Source organism: Podarcis vaucheri (genome assembly GCF_965113315.1).
Source record: "Podarcis vaucheri genome assembly, chromosome: 9".
Taxonomy (NCBI): domain Eukaryota; kingdom Metazoa; phylum Chordata; class Lepidosauria; order Squamata; family Lacertidae; genus Podarcis; species Podarcis vaucheri.
Window position 1 is genome coordinate 71,358,988 of NC_138767.1, and position 22,300 is coordinate 71,381,287.

The window sequence follows — 22,300 nt, forward strand, 5'->3', positions numbered from 1 at the left end:
GGGCAAACGCCACAATGTAGAACATCCCTTATACTGCCTTCATTAACCCTCATTAAACTGCCTTATTTCAAGCACTAACTTGCTGGTGTTTCTTTCAGCTCCTTAGGATGACAATAGCTAAGCAAAGACTCGGAGATGAGGAGGTTGGGGCACGCCACTTCGCACCACATGAACGTGAAGACCTGGTCCAGCAATTGGAGAAAGCACGAGAACAAGTACTTACCAATGAACATGGCTTATAATTGTACATCTGTTCCTGGTACCTCCAGAATATACTTTTGGATCTTGAGTTGTTTGTAGGGCAGAAGTAAAAACATATAAAGAGACCTGCTGTATCAGGCCAGACATCACCTCATCTGACATCCAATTACCTTCAGCATTTAGCTGGATGCTACCCAGAAGCCCACAAGCAAAGCATGAAATCCAAATTCCTCTCCAAATTCCTCAGGAAATTTGTCTAGTTCCTTTCTAATGGCCATTGCTACACCTGGGCTTTGAATTTCATAAATAAATGTGTTGTGTGAAGAAGTATTTCCTTTTGGGACATAATCCAGTTTTAATAGTTAAAAGGGTATGGGGCTGAAATGCTGCCTAAATTCCCCTCCTGCCCATCGCTTCTGCTCAGCCTCCTCCCTTGCCTCAGCCAGGCTCCCTACCATAAGGAGAGATGTAATTTGGTTATTAGGGACGTGGGTGGTGCTGTTGGTTAAACCACAGAGCCTAGGGCTTGCTGATCAGAAGGTCGGCGGTTCAAATCCCCGCAACGGGGTGAGCTCCCATTGCTCAGTCCCTGCTCCTGCCAACCTAGCAGTTCAAAAGCACAAAGTGCAAGTAGATAAATAGGTACCGCTCTGGTGGGAAGGTAAATGGTGTTTCCATGTGCTGCTTTGGTTTGCCTGAAGCGGCTTAGTCATGCTGGCCACATGGCCCGGAAGCTGTACGCCGGCTCCCTCGGCCAATAAAGTGAGATGAGCACTGCAACCCCAGAGTCGTCTGCGACTGGACCTAAAGGTCAGGGGTCCCTTTACCGTTAATTTGGTTATTAACTTCTCTTTTTTAAAGGTTTGCTTGCAGAAACAGGTTATTTTGCACATAGGTTAATATAATATTCAACAGAATACAGTGATGCATTTGAGTTCTGGTTTTTTGTCAGATTGAGACTCTGCAACATGATCTTCAAGCAGCATTGGATGAACTACAGGATGTAAAAGAGGAGCGCTCTTCTTACCAAGATAAGTCTGACAGATTAAACCAGGAGCTTAACCATGTTCTTGGAGGACATGTAAACCGCATTATCGATATTGATGCTCTTTGTATGGAGAACAGGTGAGTTTGTTTAGAAATTGTTATAAGTTATCGGGAGAATGGGCCACATAGCATTCACAAGGGTCACCTCAAAACCTAAGTCATTGCTAGTATTTTACAGTTCTAAATTTTAGTTTGAAAGCAGTAAGATACTCCAGAAGACTTTGGAGCCAAATTTGCACTACAAAGATTTTTTTTTAAAAAAAATAAAGCCAGTAACATACTATCAAGTGTAAGAAGCTATCACTGTTTCTTAAAAAGCCCCACCCAGCTGTTTAATTATGTGGAAAAGGTGTTTGATAGAATAGTGTGGCAATACTTTCAAGTTCTACAAAATACGGGGTTAGGCGTGAAGTTTATCTCAAGGATTAAATTGATTGTCACTAATCTGACTCCTTCAACGTGGGTCGATAAAACAAGGCTAGAGAAATACAGACTCCAGTGAGGTACCCGACAGAGTTGTCCACTGTCACCAATTTTATTCAACATTAAATTTTAAGGGGTGGGGCTAGCTAGCCAGGACTCTGATGGGCTTGTTTTATAATGGGCTTAGCGAGGGATGGGTGAATCCTTCAGTTCACCATTGCAGCTTGAGTCCCCTCATTTTTTGAGCTGCTAATTTGTTCCAAGTTCAAGATGTTGCTTTTAGCGCATAAAACTTTTTAAAGCTTGCAGCCTGGTTACTTGAATGATGACCTTCCCCCATGTATGTCCATTTGACTTCTTTACTCTGCAGAAGTGGCACATTTACAAGTGCCACACAATGTCCGCTCTGCGCTTAGAAGGAGTTGATCCTACACTCTGGAATTCCCTCCCCATTGATACTGTGCCCTGTATTGTTTCCTGTGTCTGCTAAAAAACATTTTTAGGCAAGCCTACCCATCCATGTAAACTTGACATATACTTGATCATGAGATTTTATTTTATTATGGTATTTTTTAAGCTGCTGATTTTACTTACGCTTTGAAAATGTTTAGGTCAACTTGTATTTAAAATTTGGTTTTATTGATATTTTTAATGTATATTTTTTGTAAACCACTTAGAGATTGTTGATGCTTAACCAGTACATTAATCCTGCTAATTAATTAAATAAGCAAATTACAAACTTCAGCTCTTTCACTATCTCTGCATTACTTTCTGTTACCTTTTAAAATGGCTCAATGGATAAACAGCTTCATGAAAGTAATATAGTCTGTTTTCTGACTCTCCAGATATCTTCATGAGAGATTAAAGCAAATTCAAGAAGAGGTCAACATTCTCAAATCAAATATTGTAAAGTATAAGGTAGATTTGTTTTTTTGATATAATATGCAATCAGTTTCATTCATGTGTTTGTGGTCTGCACCTGCATTTGTTTTCTGTCATGTTACACATTCAGAGAGTTGATTAGAAAGTAGATTAATTCATTCACAAAAATACAGAGTGCCACACCTTTGCTGTGCTCATAGAAACCTGCAGGGTGATTTTAGTACCTGTAATTGACCTATTTTCTTTTAAATAAAGGTTTTCAACATTATACGTTCTGCTAGAATTGGAAGGCTTAATCACATACCCATAGTGATTAAAACATGTTTTATTTGCTTGTTAGAAAAGATAGATCTCAATTAGCTTTATCCCCCATGAGAATGCAATTGCTACAGAAGAAATTGCTGTAAAAGAATTCTGTACAATTCTTCAGCTGCCCAAATCTGTTTAGATTTTTTTCAACAATAAGATGATTTATCCATCATGTTCAGTTGAAAGCGACCATTAATATTGCTTATGTATTCTGAAAATGACTCTTTTATTTATTGTTATTATTTAATTTATATGCCACTCTTCTTCCAAGGATCACAGGGTAGTTTACAATATAAAAACACCAAAAATACTTTTTATTGTGATATAGTGGGATATTTATTTTAGATTAATATCCAGGATGTCTGAAATATTTTCCTATGTACCTCTGTTTTCTACTTAAGTTGGGTGTGAATATGTAGCAAAATAATCTTCCATTTGGCGAAACCTTACAGACAACATGGATGCTGTGTTAAGTTACTCTTTGCTGCTGGTTACATATTCATGCACAAATTTTTAATAAATAAATAAATTTGGACAGTTTGAGGGACCAAAGTTTGATTTCTTAATCTCTCAGTCTAATCAAAAGTTACGTCGACATTTTCTACTCAAAAAACCCTTTTTTTATATAATAAAACAAATTACCATTCTTTGATTGCTGTTTGTTTTAGAATGCACTAGAGAGGAGGAAAAATTCCAAGTCTCACAGCAAGTCAAATAGCAGTGCACTAACTGGAGTCCTTTCTGCTAAGCAAGGTACTGCATTGGTTTTTGTCTTGCCTTTTCTCTCCGAAAACTAAGAACTGCTATTCTGAGACTTCAGCAAAACAGCGAAGATTGTGTTCATGTATTCATGTTCTCACTTTGAGATACTGCAATAACTTTGAGCAATACAATGAACACCCTCAAAAAGTCACCATTTCTGTGAGAGAAGCTAAGAACTGCTTTTCCGGGGCTTCAACGAAAACAGATCAAGGGGTTGCAGTAATAATGAATAGAATTTGATTCTTTCCCCGCCCCCGATGTCTATTGATGTGTCATTTCCAGGCTTCTATCTCCATAAAACTAAGTCAGTATTTCTTTTGTTTTTATTTTTCCAGTCCAAGAGTTGTTATCAGAGGATCATGGATGCAGCCTGCCAGCCACACCACAGTCCATTTATGACCTTAAATCTTTGGCTACTGCTTTGCTGGAGACAATCCATGAGAAGAACATGGTCATTCAGCATCAAAGGCAAACCAACAAGTAGGCACTTTCACAGAAACAGAGAATTGCAGAGTTGTAAGGGATCCTAAGGTTCATCTATTCAGACCCCTCTGCAATGCAAGAATATGCGGTTGTCCCATACGGGGTTCGAACTTTCAGTTGACTTAGTTCAAAATCTGTTTTGCATTTCGTTTTAAAGGCTTTTATCTTGGGGTATAGAGAAAACGCCAAACAATGTGAATGTGGGTGTGCATCTTTATGGAATTGTGAAATTGTAGTTATTTTGCCGTTAACCTAGTACATCAGTTTTGAGAGATACATATTGCTGACATCACCAGCATTATAACCACCATCCATGCGCATGGTGCTTTGCAAAGCACAGGAGGACAGTTCTGCGCCCTAAGAAGCTTATGGTCTAAAATCCAACACAGAGAAACAGAAAGGACTCAGTGGCAGGGTTAATAAAGGAAAGAATATGCTGTTACAGTCGTATAATAATAATAATTTATTATTTATACCCCACCCATCTGGCTGAGTTTCCCCAGCCACTCTGGGCGGCTCCCAATCAAGTGTTAAAAACAGTACAGCGTTAAATATTAAAAACTTCCCTGAACAGGGCTGCCTTCAGATGTCTTTTAAAGGTAGGATAGCTGCTTATTTCCTTCACATCTGAAGGGAGGGTGTTCCACAGGGTGGGCGCCACCACCGAGAAGGCCCTCTGTCTGGTTCCCTGTAACCTCACTTCTCGCAATGAGGGAACCGCCAGAAGGCCCTCGGCGCTGGATCGTACCTTGTTTTGTGACTGGGATCCGTTCCAGAGCCCTGGACGCTAGACGAAAAGGACGCACGGCAAAGTGCCGCTCTGCACACGCACGAAGAGTGGTTTGTGCTACTGCACATGTGTGAGCAGCAAACCTGGAAGTATCCCGTTCCGGTATTTCCAGGTTTGCTGCGGATGTTCGACAACATGGCTGCTCAATGAGGCAGACTCAAGACAAGGTACCACTGCATTTCAATGGAAGTGCTTAGGTTTCGCTACTGGCTAAGTTAGGCAGGATGCTGAAACTTAAGTGGCTCTGACACAGCCGCATGGTTTCATAATATGTTACCAAAACCCTTGACCTTACATTTTTAAAGTTACTCACAATTGTGGCTTGATAAACACGAATGTGCATTCCTTTGAGGTGTACTGTACAGTTCCATTAGCATTACAGAGATATTTTCTTTCAAAATATTGATATTTTAAAAACTCTTTTCTTTCAAAATACACAATTTTTAAACTATAGGGTTTGGCTTTTTACTCACTAGCTGCATTGGAACAATTTAGAAAGTGTAAAATCAAGTTGCAGTGAGGAGTACACATTAGCACGAGACGTATAGATTAGGTCAGGGCACACTGGAATTCACTAAAATTGAATTCCTCAACACATCCTTAATTACAGTCACTAGTAAATACATATTGCAATAATACTACATATTCCTTGTTACAGTAGTTAAGTCAAGTAAACTGCAGATTCCATAGGATTTGCTCATATGTAGACTGGATGTATGGTAACAAGAGATCAGTGGATTTGAGGCAAATATGCAGGAATGCATTCTGATTAATTATGAAGGAGAAGTGAACCCATTAATGTAGTCTGCAAATGTGCAGAATACAAGCAAGCCTTGAGATTGTACACAAATTTCAGGAGTGGGTGGATTGCTTGGGCATGTCATACATATATTATTTCAGAATAATTTCTGATATATTGGAGACATTTCTAACCTGATGTGAAAAAAATATATGTATTTCACGTGAATTAATCTATACCATACGTTTAAATGTAAATTTGTGTATCATAAGCGGATGTCTTCTCTCATGACACTGAATATCACCTATCATTGGATATCACCCATCAAATATAAACAGGGCACATGCCCATCCGTGGTGATATTACTATACTTTTATTTACATTTCATGGAACATTTTATCTTCATTTCAGAATCTTAGGCAATCGTGTAGCAGAACTGGAGAAAAAGTTGAGGACTTTAGAAGTCTCTGGTTTGTGGAGTCTTCCAGGTAAGTCAGAATTCATAGTCGTACTTAATTTGGGGGTATCTGAACATAAGGGCATTTTTAAATGTGTATTTCATAAGAAACCTGCTGTTTACATTAGAAAATGCATTGTTTTCCTCATTTGCTGCAGGGTTTGTTTTTTTAGTCTCTATAAGAAAAGTAATATGAAAATATTTTTACTGAATAAGAAATCTTTGTTTTCTTTCACACAAAACAGTTAGATTTTTCTGAAATGGAAGCATTTTAAAGGTTCTTTGACAACATAATTAATGATGTGTTACATTTATCAATCACATCTTGCCACATAATTTTCCTGAACGTGTAGGCTAGTCAGACTTAAGGAGAAAAAGTACCTGGGAATGCCACCAGGAGATTGCCTGTGATTTCTCTCTCTATGTGAAAACTTTGTCCTTCCAATAAAAGCTTTCCATGGATAAGGGCCTTTTTGACACAGAAGCCTTCAAACATGCAATTCTGTAGTAGTTTAGTTTCAGGAGAGCTGGGAGTTAGGATTTATTTTAATTTCTTTACCATGCAGATGTGCCTAAGGCATAGTAAGAGCATGGGAAATGAAAGCTAAAACAATTCTAACAATGCAGTCCCTATCCATGTGCATTTAGAACTGAACCTCACTGGGTTGTGATGCTCAAAGTAGAGCCATTGTAATCAGTAGGCTTTTTTCACTTAAGTCCATTGATTTCAGTGGCTCTGCTCTGAGGGCGATTTGGTTGGACAAAGTCCATTGAGTTCAGTGAGACTTAACTCCCCAGCAAGTATTTACAGACAGCAACCCTTTGCGTGTCTGTCGAAGAGAGAGAAGAGAGCAGAACGGGCCAAGTGTAACAGGGTGAAGTGGCTTATGGGCTCTCCACCGACTAGGCCTGTGCAATGTATTGATACAACACCCGGGACCAGACTGCGATGGCAGCTTTAAAACAGGTAAAGGGACCCCTGACCGTTAGGTCCAGTCGTGGCTGACTCTGGGGTTGCGGCGCTCATCTCGCTTTATTGGCCGAGGGAGCTGACGTACAGCTTCCGGGTCATGTGGCCAGCATGACTAAGCAGCTTCTGGCGAAACAGAGCAGCGCACGGAAATGCCGTTTACCTTCCCTCCAGAGCGGTACCTATTTATCTACTTGCACTTTGACGTGCTTTTGAACTGCTAGGGTGGCAGGACCAGGGACTGAGCAACGGGAGCTCACCCCGTCGCGGGGATTCGAACCGCCAACCTTCTGATCAGCAAGTCCTAGGCTCTGTGGTTTAACCCACAGCGCCACCCGCGTCCTGGCAATATATTGCGGATGAAACCAACACCACTTCTGACTCCCTCTGTGATCAGCGCCGCTTTCAACATCAAGCTTCTAGCGGCAGAGGGACCGTAGCAGCAACGGTTTCACCCACGATATACTGCCAGGTGAAGCCGCCATCGCAATCTGCCCCTCATACCGCAGAGGGAGGAGCAAGCTGTATCGCGCACCCCCCAGGTGAGCAAGCCTTGATGCCTTATGTGCAAGCTCAAGAGGCATACAGCTCGCTCAGCTGGGGTTCAGGAATAATAATAATAATAATAATAATTATTATTATTATTATTATTATTATTATTATTATTATTATTATTAATACCCTGCCCTTCCTAGCCAAGACCGGGCTCAGGGCGGCTAACACCAGGTATAAAAATGATTAAAATACAACATAAAAACAAGATTAAAATACAACATTAAAATTCAGCCTCATTTCAGTAGAAACTCAAATCAAGAACAGTGGAAAGCTGGGGGGCGGGGGCAGGACCCTTTTTGCTCCCCACCTGAGCCACACAAAGAAGCTGCACTGTTCCCAGCCCACGAGACATTGGGGTGAAAGCACCTCAGCCCCCCCCCCCCGTGAGAACTGAGGGAGTTTTCACCCTGCACCTTGCATGCTGGGGCCAATGCAACTTGTTCTTGTATCCCCAGATCCCTACGGCTGGCGACAGATTGCGATGTTGAAAACCTAGCATTGCCCAGCCCTCCCGCTGACAATCACAGCAGTCAGGAACGGAATCCCCACGCAAAATGGTCGCTGCCTATATAGGATTGCAGCTTAAATCTATTATTTTAAAAGATACATTTCAATAACACAATTGAAATTTTATTAATAAAATTTGGTGTCCACCCCCATGTTATAATTTTTTTCTACTTCAAACATATTCCTGAAATTCGCTTTACAAATTGTGCCTTCTTGTTAGGACAATGTATTTGCTATGCAGATCAACATTTCAATTTTTTTTCTGTTACAATCTGGAGAGTGCTACATTGGCTGCCTCTATTGTAGTCAGTATAGGCTGCAGAATGTATATTGTTCATGGCACAATATACTGTATAGTATGCTGCATAGTATGTACATCCTTGAGAATTGTCGTGTCTATGGAAGACATCAGCATTTTGAGGAGTGTTTAGTTCACATGACGGAACAGTTAACAAATAGTTAATGGCTGTGCTGAATGTTTGACTCTTGATTTTCAGCACAAAAGCAATGTTGGCTATGTGTGTGCAAATTTCTCCTTGGAAAGATCACACATAATCATTCACCTTTTGTGTTCGTAGCCCTTTTCTCTGGTCAGCTACAGGTTTAGTCCATTTCTTCTAAATAAAGAAAAACTACTTTCTTTTTTTTAGCATGACCCCAACCAACAGGGAACATATAGAAGATGTGATAACATAACTCTGTGCTTATCTCAGTGACAAAAGAAGGGCATTTAGAGTGAGGTCAAGTCCTTCCTGGCCTGGTCAGATAGCGATCTCAAACTGGCTGATCACAACTTCCCTCTATCGAGTTCATCACCATGATGGTTGTCAAGCATAAATAATGAATGGTCTAGAAATTTGCTTATGCACTATCTCAGTGGACCTCAGAATCAAGAGCCTTGCTGTAATTGCCTATTGGTTGACTATGTAAGAACACTCAAATTGATGGAATAGGGCATATAATGTAGCTATAATAAGGTATATAAAATATTATCAGTGTGGAACTGCTGAACTTTTCAGCCTGGAAACTATTGAAACTGACATTTTTCTCCAAGAAAATGCTTTCACTAAACTGTAGACTCTTTTCATAACTCTTAAACAGTTTTCTCTGCCTTTATGGTATTTAATATCAAAAGTTAGCATATGACTAAGAATATCTTACCTAGCATATTTTATTGCATGCCTGAATGCATTTTGTTTTGTCCCTGGTCTATTCAGAAGCCCTGACATCCATAAATCCCTTTTGCCGCTTGCTTTCATAAATAAAATAATAATAATGAATATTTAGATGTGGTTGAGAAATGCAGATCCAGGAAACGAATTTTGTTTTACTGGACTGACTGGTTGTTATCACTTCTGAACTATGTTCTCACTTCTGCAAGCATAGATGCTCAGAGCAGGAGTAAGATTAAAATTAGGTGTTAGCCTCCCCATCGTTAATTTGATGTGTGTTCAGTCGCCAGAGGAAAGAAAGCAGGAAGCCATAGCAATCCTAAGCAACCTTACCCTGGAACTCAATGATAGGGCTAGCAGTGACACACAGCATGCAGTAGCTTGTCAGGCCACATGTTCTTTGGCAGGACTCAGCAGTGCTGCTTTCAACCCTACCAGCCCATTCAGTCTCCTGGCTATGAGTTTACCTGGTAGCCGTGGTAATCCTCTAGTTCAGGGGTTGGCAAGGTTTACCTCGCCTGGGCCAGTTCACTCCAGCGGAGAACCCTCCGTGGGCTGGATCATGCGCGTGCCTGAGTGCGCACACTCACAATTTTCTGCATCTGTGCAGACGTGATTTTTCGGCGCATTAGCAGATGCGATTTTCTGCGCCATGGAAGTGAGGCATCACACTGTGCCAGTTTAGCACGGCGCGTGGGAACTCGCCGAGCAGGCTTCTTGGTTCAGAGATGGCTTGTGGGCCAGTTAAATGACCCCCATGGGCTGCTTGTGGCCCAAGGGCCTTAGGTTGCCTACCCCTGCTCTAGTTTCCACCTGCCATTTTGAATTTCCCACAGTGCCCTGGTGGGGAATATTTTTGGCCTGGTGGACTAGATCGCTTATCTTCCCCGCCTCACCGACAAGTGAGTGGTACCAGCCACCTGTCAAGCATCTGTTGTCATATTGACATTGGGCGATTGATAGGTGGGGGGCCCCATCCACCTGGCAAAGCTGGACTGCTGGAGTAGAGAGGTGATAACTACATAAAGCAGCGTTGAACTTCCCACACACCAGCTGATGCACAGTGAGTTCAAGTCTCGATTTATGCAGGATTCAGGCAGCTAATTTCAGCTACTGGATATGTACCCATAGCAAGCAGGATTGAATTGTGGTCTTCTATATGCATCTAGGATACTGTTGTTGCTTTTTTAAAAAAGGGAAAGAAACAACAACCAGCAACTCCAAAATCCAGACCACACTCACACCTATGATCTTCCCCTGAAGACTGAAATATACATACCAGGAAATTTAGATAGCCCACATGATCATTTTGAGTATATATTTCTGCTCTTAATTCTACTCCACTTGCTTTAGTTATTTCCTTCTCCTGCTATACTTCATTTTATAATTGATTACAAGGGACATAATCTCCCTCCTGTAAACCAGAGTGCCACTCCTCCAGATAGCTTCATCTTTGTTAATATGTTTCCCTTTCTGTAGATTATAGCCCAGGTCTTCTTGGTGCAAGCTCCTACAGGCCTTGTGAAATTGCATTTCCTTGCAGCCAGGGTGTGGTGCCTTGCCTCCTACACTATCCATACTCTTGTTTCCGTTGCAAGATTGCTAGACTGAACTTTGTGCATTGATTGAGGCTTCCAACTAGGCTAATGAGTGTGACGTTGTGCTCACATTAGTGAGAGCCCCTTCTTGGATGCTTGAGATTGGGATCAGGGCAATGGCAGCCTTGCAATTAGGGCTGTGCTTTGACTCAGTTCTAATGGCCACTCCTGCTTCCCCCTTTCTCTGCCCCAAGGCCAACAAAGTTAACCTGGGCTCCTCTTGGGGAAGGCAGGGTGCAAATTTAGACATAACAACAACAACAGGTCATGACAGGGGGACACAGAACTTCTCGGAGACCCCAGCAGATCATCCCTTCTTGCTGTGGACCAAGACTACATCCCAGAATCTTCAGCTGAAAACTGACACTGTGTTTTCATTTCCTTTGGAGTCTTAACCTTGTTGAGAATGGCACACATGGCATCAGTTTCCTCCTGAGGATTCTGGGATTTGTAGTTGAAATCTCTGGCCAGGAAAAAAATGTCCTGTACGAACTTTGTGAGAGCACACCACCACTTTTGCCACCCCTCCCACACAGTAACTTACTTGGTTGGTTTTGATTATATACCTTCCTCTGACCCCTCTGATTCTGCCCAGACCGCTGCCTGTTTTGATACATGTTTGAACCCGTGTGTATTTTGATCTGCACAGCTGCTTCCTGGCCTACTTGGTCTGCTAGCTAGCTCACCCCAGAACCTGTCTTCCTGAAGCTTGACCTTTTCCATGGCCTGACAACCATTGTTCCTTGAATCTTGATTAAGATCCCAAACATGGATTGAAACCAAAGTTGAGCTTGCTCACACATGCCCTGTTCCTAGTGTACGTGTATCTTGCAAGCGAAAATGCCTTAACCATGGTTTGCTTGGTAGAGGTACAATGCTTAAACATGGTGACTGCAGAGCATGGTATGTAGACCCACCTCATCTTGGCTTGTAGTCAATTGCTGCTCACACTCTAGGGTTTGGTCTTCTGTTTCAAGTAGCTCATAATCCACTAAATAGAGTGTTTTGACCTTTAAAACAGAACACTAGCAAAAAAAAAAAAAAGACGGTGATTTTAGAATACCTTTGTTCTATTATTTCTGTTTAGGCATCAAATTAATATTTATATAATAACTTTTCTTTCCTTCCTTTTTTCCTTGCTGCCTGAAGGCCTGAGCTACAATGTCTCAGTGGGATTTGGGAGTAGGTTCTGTTTGACATATGTATTTTTAGTAACAAATCTTAGCGGTGCATTAAATATTGTCACTGCATGTAAATAAATGGAAATGTTATCTGAATGTTTTTCTATATCTGTCAGATTAAGATGTTCAACCGAGTAAGTTAGATGGCCACAAGAGAAATACAGAACACTGTAAAATTATTTTTAATTGGGAGAAATGGTAATAAGGAAGGATACGAGCTAGTTCTGAATATAATCACGGGTTGTGCAAAACGATGTGATTTTGTAGCTTTTTAAAAAAAAATAAAAAATGACAAGCAGTAAGTCGAGACAATTTCCCTCCCTTTAACTCAGCAATTATGAGTATGGATAACACCCAGTGTTGCTACTTACATTTTAATTCTGTGAGTGTTGCCATCTGGTTTACGCATTCCAGATCCAAACATCATGGAACATAAAGACACTGATGGTAAATGGAGAAGGTGGACATGCCAAACTCATTCAGGGTTTCTACATCCTCACGCATTGAAGGACAGCAGGGATGGTAGAGAACAAGCTTTGCATGTAGAAAGTTCCAAGATTTATCCCTCACACCCCCAATTAAATAACCAGAATAGATAGACCAAAGGTGTATCAATATAGTACACACTTTTAATGTACACATTTTTTTAGTAGGAGCATTGCAGAACTTGTATAGGGAAGGTGGCAAAGTCACCCTTTTGGGGATGCCGTTTTTGACAGTATCCCTGTGACAAGAACTTAATGTACAACAGATCATAGCAAAGATGAGATAAGAGGAACCTAATTTAATTAATACTTGAGTTAAAATGTTTCTTATTTTAGCCATTCAAAATACTGATTCAGATATTTGGAGTGCGACACATGCTAAGCAAGTATGTAGATAAAAACAAAAAGTCTCCTTTTATTCAAGCGTTTGAATCAAGCCAATTTAACTTTTCTTTTTGAAGATTCGTGAGTTGGTTCCTGCTTTCCTCTTTCATTTGTTAGATCTTTAATTTTAATCAGGACCAGATTCTTGTATGTTCCTCCATTCAGTCTTGTAAAGGAAATGTGTTATGTAAGGCAAAGGTACCCCTGACCAGTCCAGTCGTGGATGGCTCTGGGGTTGCGGCGCTCATCTCGCTTTACTGGCCGGTGTTTGTCTGCAAACAGCTTCCGGGTCATGTGTTCAGCAAGACTAAGCCGCTTCTGGCGAACCAGAGCAGCACACGGAAACGCCATTTACCTTCCTGCCGGAGCGGTACCTATTTATCTACTTGCACTTTGACGTGCTTTCGAACTGCTAGGTTGGCAGCATCAGGGACCGAGCAATGGGAGCTCACTCCAGCGTAGGGATTCAAACCACCAACCTTCCAATCGGCAAGCCCTAGGTTTAGTGGTTTAGACCATAGTGTAAGGTTACCAGATTTTTTTCAATGAATCCGGGTACACTTTTCAACTTCAATGGATTTTGTATGGGGACTGATTGGTAAATCTGGGGACTGTCCCCGGGAAACGGGGACATCTGGTAACCTTACCATAGTGCCACCCACGTCCCGTATAATGTGTTACGTAGTAAAGCTGAAAAACCTCGTTAGTCTTTGGAGACCAGGATTAACACCTGCCCTTCAGCGTTTCCCCCCCCCTCCACATGTAGAGGGAATTTCCCTTTAGATTTCTGATGAAGTTACCAAACTATGTTTCCATGCGCTAAACCACACAGAATAGACACACATAATGAACAAGGTAACAGAAAAGTAAAGCTACTCAGCCTTCTACTCTCATTTTGAGGTGATAAACGAGAAGCCTGTAGGACTCTACACCATGCCAACATTGCCCCACTTTCAGGAAGGGGTGACACTTGCGCAGGGAAGAACCCTGGTATAGCAGCCTCTACTGGAGTCAATAAACATTGATGGAGAGAGGGCATAATGCATTGTCAGGCAATAGCTCTACCTAGAATACTTTCGGGGTCACTGTTTTAATATAGAAACAGCAGTACAGCTATTCTGAGGGACTAGCTACGTGTTGCATGCAAACACATGAAACAGAGATGGTGCACTTTGTTCCTAAAAAAAGAAGAAGTAGCTTCCGCAGAGGAATATATATATAAAAAACACACTTTTGGCCTCCTAGTACAGTATCATGGTTAGAGGCATATGGAAGCAGGGTTTTTTTAATGGTTTAAATCAGGGGTCAGCAAACCTTTCCAGCAGGGGGCCGGTCCACTGTCCCTCAGACCTTGTGGGGGGGCTGGACTATATTTTGAAGGGGGGGGGAATGAACACATTCCTATGCCCCACAAATAACCCAGAGATGCATTTTAAATAAAAGCACACATTCTACTCATCTAAAAACACGCTGATTCCCGGGCCGTCCACAGGCTGGATTTAGAAGGCAATTGGGCCGGATCCGGCCCCCGGGCCTTAGTTTGCCTACCCATGGTATAAATGGTGCATGCTTTAAGGGACCACAAAATTTGCGACACATAGGAACAGTAACATTTTAAAAGGTAAAACTGAATGTCAATTTTGGAGGGTTTTGGCACGCTACAAAAATACTGTTGACCCATCTGCCCCAGCTGCGTAGGCATTTGCTTGTTTCTCTATTAGAAGGCTTGGGAATGAAGGCTTGGGAATGAAATGAGCTGATTTTTAAGAGGGCAAAGTCCAATACAGACTTAATGAAGGACTCATTCAGAATGCTCCAAGATAAAAGCAGAAGAAAACAAATTTTGGTTTTAGAAATCATGGCCTGCAAAAGTCAAACATCCTACAAAAATGAGGAGTTAAAAAGGTCCAAGTAATGCTGTAATAAGAAATTCTCATTAATTGGACAGTGGGTCTAAATAAATAGGTGGTAGCAGTAAAATAACAATACTTACAGCACCATTATCTCAGTAATCTCTTCAAAATCCATTATTACCTAAGCCCACCCAGCGAGTTCAAAGGTGATATGATATTTGTACTTGAAATCCATAGCATATGCTGTTCCCCATCCACACTCCACCCCCAGCTTGAATTTGCTAATCTATATTGCAGTTGTCAGATATCCATCGTCCATTAAAATGATTTTTATAAATCCTGATAATATCTAGCATATTTCGCCTAAGATGCTTGTATTAGTAGGTGCTGTGGTAGAAATTTCCCAAAACGCTCTTGCAATATATTCTTACACAGATTGGTATCTTATTCTAATCTTCTGTAAATGCAAGTCTGGTTTTTCAGGCCTCTTCTGATAAATCACCTTGTGCTCGTTGGTTTGCTTTTTCAAAGTAGCTCCCTGGCTGAATACCCATTGAAATATACCCATTGGAGGTATACCCAGATCACTCCTCCCGTCTAAATGTTGCCTATTACCGCTTTTTCCTTTCCCTAAGGCTACATTTTTTGTCCAGTTCCCTACCCCCACCCTATATGAACTATACACAAGTGCCTCAAGATGTGTAAATCATAGGTAGGTCAAAATAGGAGCAGCCCCAAAGCAGTATCTTTAATTGTCACAGGAATAATGTTTTTGCACCAGTTTCCTGTTTAAAATGGGCCCTGTATATTGGAAATTCAGCAGTTCCAGGATGGTTGTAAGAAAAAGATCCTAGATATATGTTTGTGCGCATTTGTACATATGTGCATGAATTCCTGTCCATAGATATGACTTCAAAAAACATTCGTTTTTCATGAAAGCCATTTCTCTGTTCCTCTTCTGGCATGCTAAGTAAACATGTGGGAGGGAGGCATTGAATGAGCATGTTAACACCATTCTGATCAACCTCCAACTCAAGGAGGAACTCAGTGGGAGGAATTTCCTGTTTCTAATGGAGGTTCCCTGCGTGCTTTAGAAACCTGGAGAATCAGAGCAGCAACTGAGAAGCAGACCTTGAGTGTTTGTTCCCATTCCCCACCCCCATGTTTGCTTATCATGTAGGTTGAATGCCTGGAGAGGAATTCTGTGAACCTAAGATCTAAACAGATATATTATCTGTATCAGTATTACTCTTTACACAGAAGATACTTCCATAATTTCTGATAGGGTTGGGTTGCAGTTGAACGCATCTAGCTTGTGATTTATTTCTTTAAATTATTGTCAAATGAGGAAACCGCATCTTTTAACCAGATGTGCTCATTCAAAGTGGTCTTATTGGGTTTAATGCAGTTGAACAGTAGTACATATTTTGGCTCATAGCATAGCTTTTCCTTTTCTATAGAGCAGAGCTACTGAAATATGCCTGTTGGGCGTATACCATGTGTTTATTTAAATGTAGCCTCACTGTTTAAAACGTTGCATTAGTAAACTTCTCAGTTGTGTTGGAGAGTTCATGTTTCCATACCCTTTTACTTGCAGGTGGCAAGGATACCATTACATTCAGTGACCCTGCTATGCCCATTATCCAGAGGTCTCGATCACCATTGCTATCTTTCGCAGATAAACCACAGCAGAAGACAGAAGGTAAGCATCTGGAGTCATAACAAAAGGCTGGCGTAGGGCGATTCATCTCTTGAAGGTGTAGGGGGAAATAAGGATGAAGCTGTTTAAAGATACCTGCATTGTCTCATTTTTGCACCACCAGAATAACGTGGGAAACAAGCCCATGGCCACGGGACAGGAAACAATACTCAGTGGTGGCTGGTGAGGCAGCGGTGTGTGTGTGTGTCTGTCACTCTCCTGGCTCATAGCTGTCAAGTGTCCCTTATTTGGCGGGACAGTCCCTTGTCCCGCTGCTGTCCCTTATTGATGAGGCTTCATTTGGCTGCTGGCTGGGCTTTCTGCCTTTGGCTCAGAAGGGCTCAGAAGTTGAACATAGCTGTGCCCAGAAAATCCCTTCTTTTGGCTGCTGATCCCTTATTTTCGAGGCTGCTGGTCCCTTATTTTCAAATCTGTAAGTTGACAGCTATGTCCTGGCTTCCAACACCGTGGGTCACTGCCACCTACCAAGAGGGTGAGATATGGTGCAGCATTGTAGCTCCTGTCACCATGCACCACAGTGAGCTTCCCAAACTTTGCCCCTCTCTGTAAGCAGCAGCGAGTCACTGTCTTGGGAAGATGGGAGAGCAACAGAGTGTCGGGATCTCCGCTCGGCCAAGCTGACAAAGCTCATTTTCTTCCCCCGAGTCCTTCGGAATCGCCTCCCAACGTGTTTAACAACCTGAGCCTTTGATAAGGCCTCAGGCACATTCTTCAGCAGAGTTTCCAGCACAGGAAAGAGAGGAGAGGTTTGGGCTACATTGCAAAGAGTTTTATTTCTAAGCTACGCAGACAGAAAAGACATCCTCTCTCTATGAAAGCAGAGAGCAACTGAACAAAGGAACAGGAAACCACTAACGTTACATCCCGTCTCCTCTCCCGTGAGACTTCCAACAGCCTGGAAGGTCTCTGGAATGTAAACAGAGCCTTGTGACTCCAAGCAGCTGCACGGTGATAAGAACAGAAACTAACACAGAGTGCCTAATTTTTGCATGATCCAATCCAGAATTTGGGTGATCACTTGCAAGAGCAGGAACTGCAGAACAGACTCCTCCCATGTAGGTTCGGGCTTTTCATGTTGCTCTTGTCGTAGCCGTGCTGTAGCAATTCTCCTGCTGCCACTGTGATTTAAGGAGACCGCATTCTGCACAATGGCATGGTGGTCTGGAAATGGCATGGCGGTTCGGAAAAGTCCCTGCCCAAATTAAAGCACCACATCAGGGAGAAAGGTTTGGCATGGCCCTCCCCATGATGTGGTAGCTTCTCCCAGAAGAAATCTTCTAATGTTGATAACTGTTAAAAAATAATAATTGACTCCCCATCTCTGGTCTGAGGTAGTGCAATCCAGAATCGTATCACCTCATTCTGTGCAAAGTGTAAAAGAGATGTGTTAACAGAGGCTGAAATCCTATACATGTTTACCTGGGATTGAGTCCCACTTACTTACTTCTGACAAGACATGTATAGGATGTCTTGCACTAGAAATCCTTGTTTGGTCAAAAGGACTGGTTTAGATCAGATTAAAGAAGAATTTATCAGATTGTTGGAGGGGTGAGGTATTCTAGCTACTCCCAAGTATGTAAATAAAGCAGATTTTCGTCCAACCATACTTGCAATTTCCTTGAATTTAAAATTAGCAATTGAGGAAGTTGAGACACATTATGGGTGTACCAAAAACGGGCACAAACAGGAAAACACTGGCATGGGGGTGATAGTTCCAATTTGACTGGGTTGGGGAGCAGAGAGTTCCTTGTCAGGCAGTGTTAGCTGATTGTCTCCCACAGCTCAGCTATTGTCTTCATGTATTAAGGGAATGGGCAAGTCTGAACAGAAAAATACAAATATTTTATTTATATGTGGCCAACACTATTTAAAGTTCATACAATGTTGGCCTTCATTTCTAATTCTTATTCACGCAGGTCTGATGCACAGCATACAGTTCGTACTACTTCCTCACAGTAATTAGAACATGGCTTTTCTTTGATTTTTTTTATTATTAATCTATTGCAATGTCAGATAAAATCTGACTCCAAGGTTGATTTAGTTCCATGAACCTGGCAAACTGATTTTCTTTTCTCCTCTAGTTGAAAATAAGCGTAATTTGAAGTAGCCTATTAACCATTCCATCATAAAATATTGCAAGCAGACTAACCCCAATTATCTAACAGGCTCCAGGGACAATCATTCCATCAAACTAACAAGTAAGCAAACTTTTCTCCACACCTTACTGCCCTCTCGGAGTCTGATCTGGAGGTCCCCCATGTATCTTAATGCATTTGGATCAGCTATAATCAAGGCTGTTTGTATATTAAGCACACATTTTGCACTAAGAAAATTAGAAATTCAGCATTTAATAATATGAGCATGTGGTTACTTTGCATACTGCTATTCAGTTTTGCACAGTCAATTCTGATCACAGTATTGGAATTTGAAATGGTGTGGCAGGAAAGGTTTGGGATAGAACACCTTTACAGTGGTACCTCGGGTTACATACGCTTCAGGTTACAGACTCTGCTAACCCAGAAATAGTGCTTCAGGTTAAGAACTTTGCTTCAGGATAAGAACAGAAATCGTGCTCCGTTGGTGCGGTGGCAGCAGGAGGCCCCATTAGCTAAAGTGGTGCTTCAGGTTAAGAACAGTTTCAGGTTAAGAACGGACCTCCGAAATGAATTAAGTACTTAACCCGAGGTACCACTGTATATGAATAAATTCTAATTCCTGTTTTGTATGACTTTATATCACTGTTTTATTCGTTTTAAGATGAATCTTCAAGGATACTTCTTACAGAATATTATACTGTTACACTGCTTAGAGAGTTTTAAAATATTAAGTATATTATGTTGTCGTTTAGTCGTGTCCGACTCTTCGTGTCCCCATGGACCAGAGCTCGCCAGGCACTCCTGTCCTCCACTGCCTCCCGCAGTTTGGTCAAACTCATGCTGGTAGCTTCGAGAACACTGTCCAACCATCTCGTCCTCTGTCGTCCCCTTCTCCTTGTGCCCTCCATCTTTCCCAACATCAGGGTCTTTTCCAGGGAGTCTTCTCTTCTCACGAGGTGGCCAAAGTCTTGGAGCCTCAGCTTCAGGATCTGTCCTTCCAGTGAGCACTCAGGGCTGATTTCCTTCAGAATGGATCGGTTTGATCTTCTTGCAGTCCATGGGACTCCCAAGAGTCTCCTCCAGCACCATAATTCAAAAGCATCAATTCTTCGGCAATCAGCCTTCTTTGTGGCCCAGCTCTCACTTCCATACATCACTACTGGGAAAACCATAGCTTTAACTATAACTATAATAAGACTATACGTATAATAACTATAAGTAGATTGTAAATGTTTTAAAATAAATAGAAGATACAGAGAAATGGGAAGTGAGGGTCCACAAACACATACTTCCTATGCATTTCAGTGGCTGTTCCGATCTGATCAAAGTTACGCTTTTTTATTTTTTAATTCCGTGAATGAGCTGGATTTTCATCTTAAAAGTGGTTTGGCTTGGCTGTTCTTTTGTAGCCAACTATGTAGTGAAACTTGTGGATAAAGAGATCACGCAGGCAGCTTGTTCCTGTTACCCATGCTGCCCTCAGCCAAGTTCATGGAACCAAATCAACCTTTGCAATCATAATTTATTCTCTGTTGATAAATCACACGTGAACATACCCAAATAGGAGATCTATGTGTTGTGTATGCTCAGGTCCTCTCGCTCTGTTAAAAGTGCATGAGAAAGAGCAGAGATGCACTCGCTGGCCTTACTCCCTCTTTCAGATCTGCAGGTCCACTGCTCTCCATGCGCTTGAAAGAAGAAGCCTGTGGTAGTTCTTGGAAACTTCTGTGCCAGATTTAGAATCCTGTAAAATAATGGTTCTCATTCACAGCAAAGCCTCTGGAGTACCAGGGCTGGCCCAAGGCCTTTTGGCCCCTGAGGCATAGCAGAAAATGGCAGGGCCCTACTGGCCAGGGAAGAAAGGCAAAGGCCTACATCAGGAACAAGTGGGGGATAAAGTTTTTTTTATTAGGAACAAGGCAGGAGTGCACTCACAGCAGCAGCGGGCGAGCCATCCCTTGGAGGGTCACCTCACCTTGCCTCATTGGTGGGTCGGCCCTGATGAGTACAGCGGGCTCCCTGCTGCAAGTATTCGGTCCTTTAGCATGCGAGCAGGAGGAGGGCCAAATATTGGGGACACGGCGGAGGGGATGGGGCCAGCCAGCCAGCCTTCCTTTGCTCTTCCTCACGTGACTCTTAATCACATTGGGGAACTGAATGCCCAAATCGGTGTCATGTGCGCTGTGATTCTTCTAGAGTGCACAAGAGGTGTTGAATGTTGAATTCAGCTTGCTGAGAATCGCAGCAGCTTTCAGGCATCAGAACTTGTTAAGGGGAACACGAAATCTGAGGGTTTAGGGTTCAGCACAATTCTCATAAGACCTTCTCTGCTTCAGAATTGAGTCGGATCCGATGTCAAAACGCCCCCCTTCAAAACAGCTCTGCATATGGGAAATTGGAACTCTTCAGAGTTGGAGTTTGTTAGCTTTACACACAGAGAGAGTTAATGCTGTAAGAGGGGGCTCAAAATGCAGATGCTGCACTTGTTTTCTGAGGTGCTACAGTGTGTGAGTTGGTATCCTATGCCAGTGGTTTCCAACCAGTGTGCCGTGGCACCCTGGGGTGCCTTGAATGATGGCCAGAGGTGCTGTGGGCAACACTGGCCTCTGTCCCTCTTTCTTTCCCTCCCTCATCTTTCAGTTCTCTGCCTCCCCAAGGTTTGTACAGCTGTTTATTGCAGCAGCCCTGGCTATAAGCTCCGCAGGCAAATGGTGCCTCTGGCAGGCACCTCTCTTTGAGGGCAGGGGGCGCATCTCAGAGACCAGGGAGGGTGTTTGAAAAAGGGTGAGAGGCTGCCACCTCTGCAGGCCAGGGGTGACATAAATGAGTTCCCGAGCCCCACAGGGGTGCCGCAGAAAGAATGTAGTTGGTTCAGGGAGCTGTGGACTCAAAAAGGTTGAAAACCTCTGTCCTATGCTCTTTCTGAATTCTCAAGTTGTTTTGAAGAGCAACATACAGAAGGTAGTGGCAGAAATAGAGCCTTCCCAACCACCTCATTACACTGCGATGCTCTTTGCTATCCTTTGTTTATTATTTATTAAGTTCTGTTCTGCAGTTAGCATTTCCAATGGGAAATAAAACTTTCTTCCCTTAAATTCTCATACTTTTTCTGTCCCTCTACATTGTTTTTCCTTTTCAATTTTTCCTCCACACTCCCCTGTTTTATCTGCCCCCAAATATTAAAAATACAGCACTTAAACGGTGGTCATACTAATTAATACTCAAGAGATTCAGACATCTTGACTGTAACTTCAGGCTGTCTCCAGACTCAATGTAATTGGGGTTTGTTTTTTAAAGAGTGTGTTACATGAATTCAAGTAAGTGTCAGTTCAGCTTTGTTACTATACTAAACTTCCCCCCTCCTGAAAATTTAAGGTCTAGTCTAGTTCCTTCTCTCATCACTTCTTCCCACGCTTCTTGGAAATGGCAAGGCTGGGTATATTCTTCACTTCCATGGGGTTGGTGTCCCGGCAGGACAGAGTTCACAATGTAGTGGGATGAGGAACGAAATCATTGGCACGTGTTTTCTGTGGAGTAACTTTGAAGGAGCCACATAGAAGATGCTTCTGAGAGTAATGTGTAAGTGGGAAAGTGAATTGAATGGGAAATGCCATTGTGAGCCGCTGGGCTAGGTCAGATGTACTGATAATTGCTCTAACAAACCATAGTTTTAGACTGAGAATTAT

General features: G+C 42.2%; 1 protein-coding gene across 4 annotated transcripts in view; it reads left to right on the forward strand.

Moving 5' to 3' along the window:
* Window positions 1-22,300, forward strand: part of CCDC149 (coiled-coil domain containing 149) — a 65,051-nt gene that overhangs the window by 36,602 nt on the left and 6,149 nt on the right. For 3 of the 4 annotated variants that reach the window (XM_082237402.1, XM_082237401.1, XM_082237403.1), the window contains exons 5-12: window positions 99-215; window positions 1,154-1,326; window positions 2,517-2,589; window positions 3,531-3,615; window positions 3,960-4,104; window positions 6,048-6,124; window positions 12,045-12,077; window positions 16,396-16,500. In XM_082237402.1, coding sequence (XP_082093528.1) covers window positions 99-215; window positions 1,154-1,326; window positions 2,517-2,589; window positions 3,531-3,615; window positions 3,960-4,104; window positions 6,048-6,124; window positions 12,045-12,077; window positions 16,396-16,500 — 808 coding nt within the window. The remainder of the gene's footprint in view (window positions 1-98; window positions 216-1,153; window positions 1,327-2,516; window positions 2,590-3,530; window positions 3,616-3,959; window positions 4,105-6,047; window positions 6,125-12,044; window positions 12,078-16,395; window positions 16,501-22,300) is intronic. The other variant, XM_082237400.1, reaches the window with a different exon arrangement.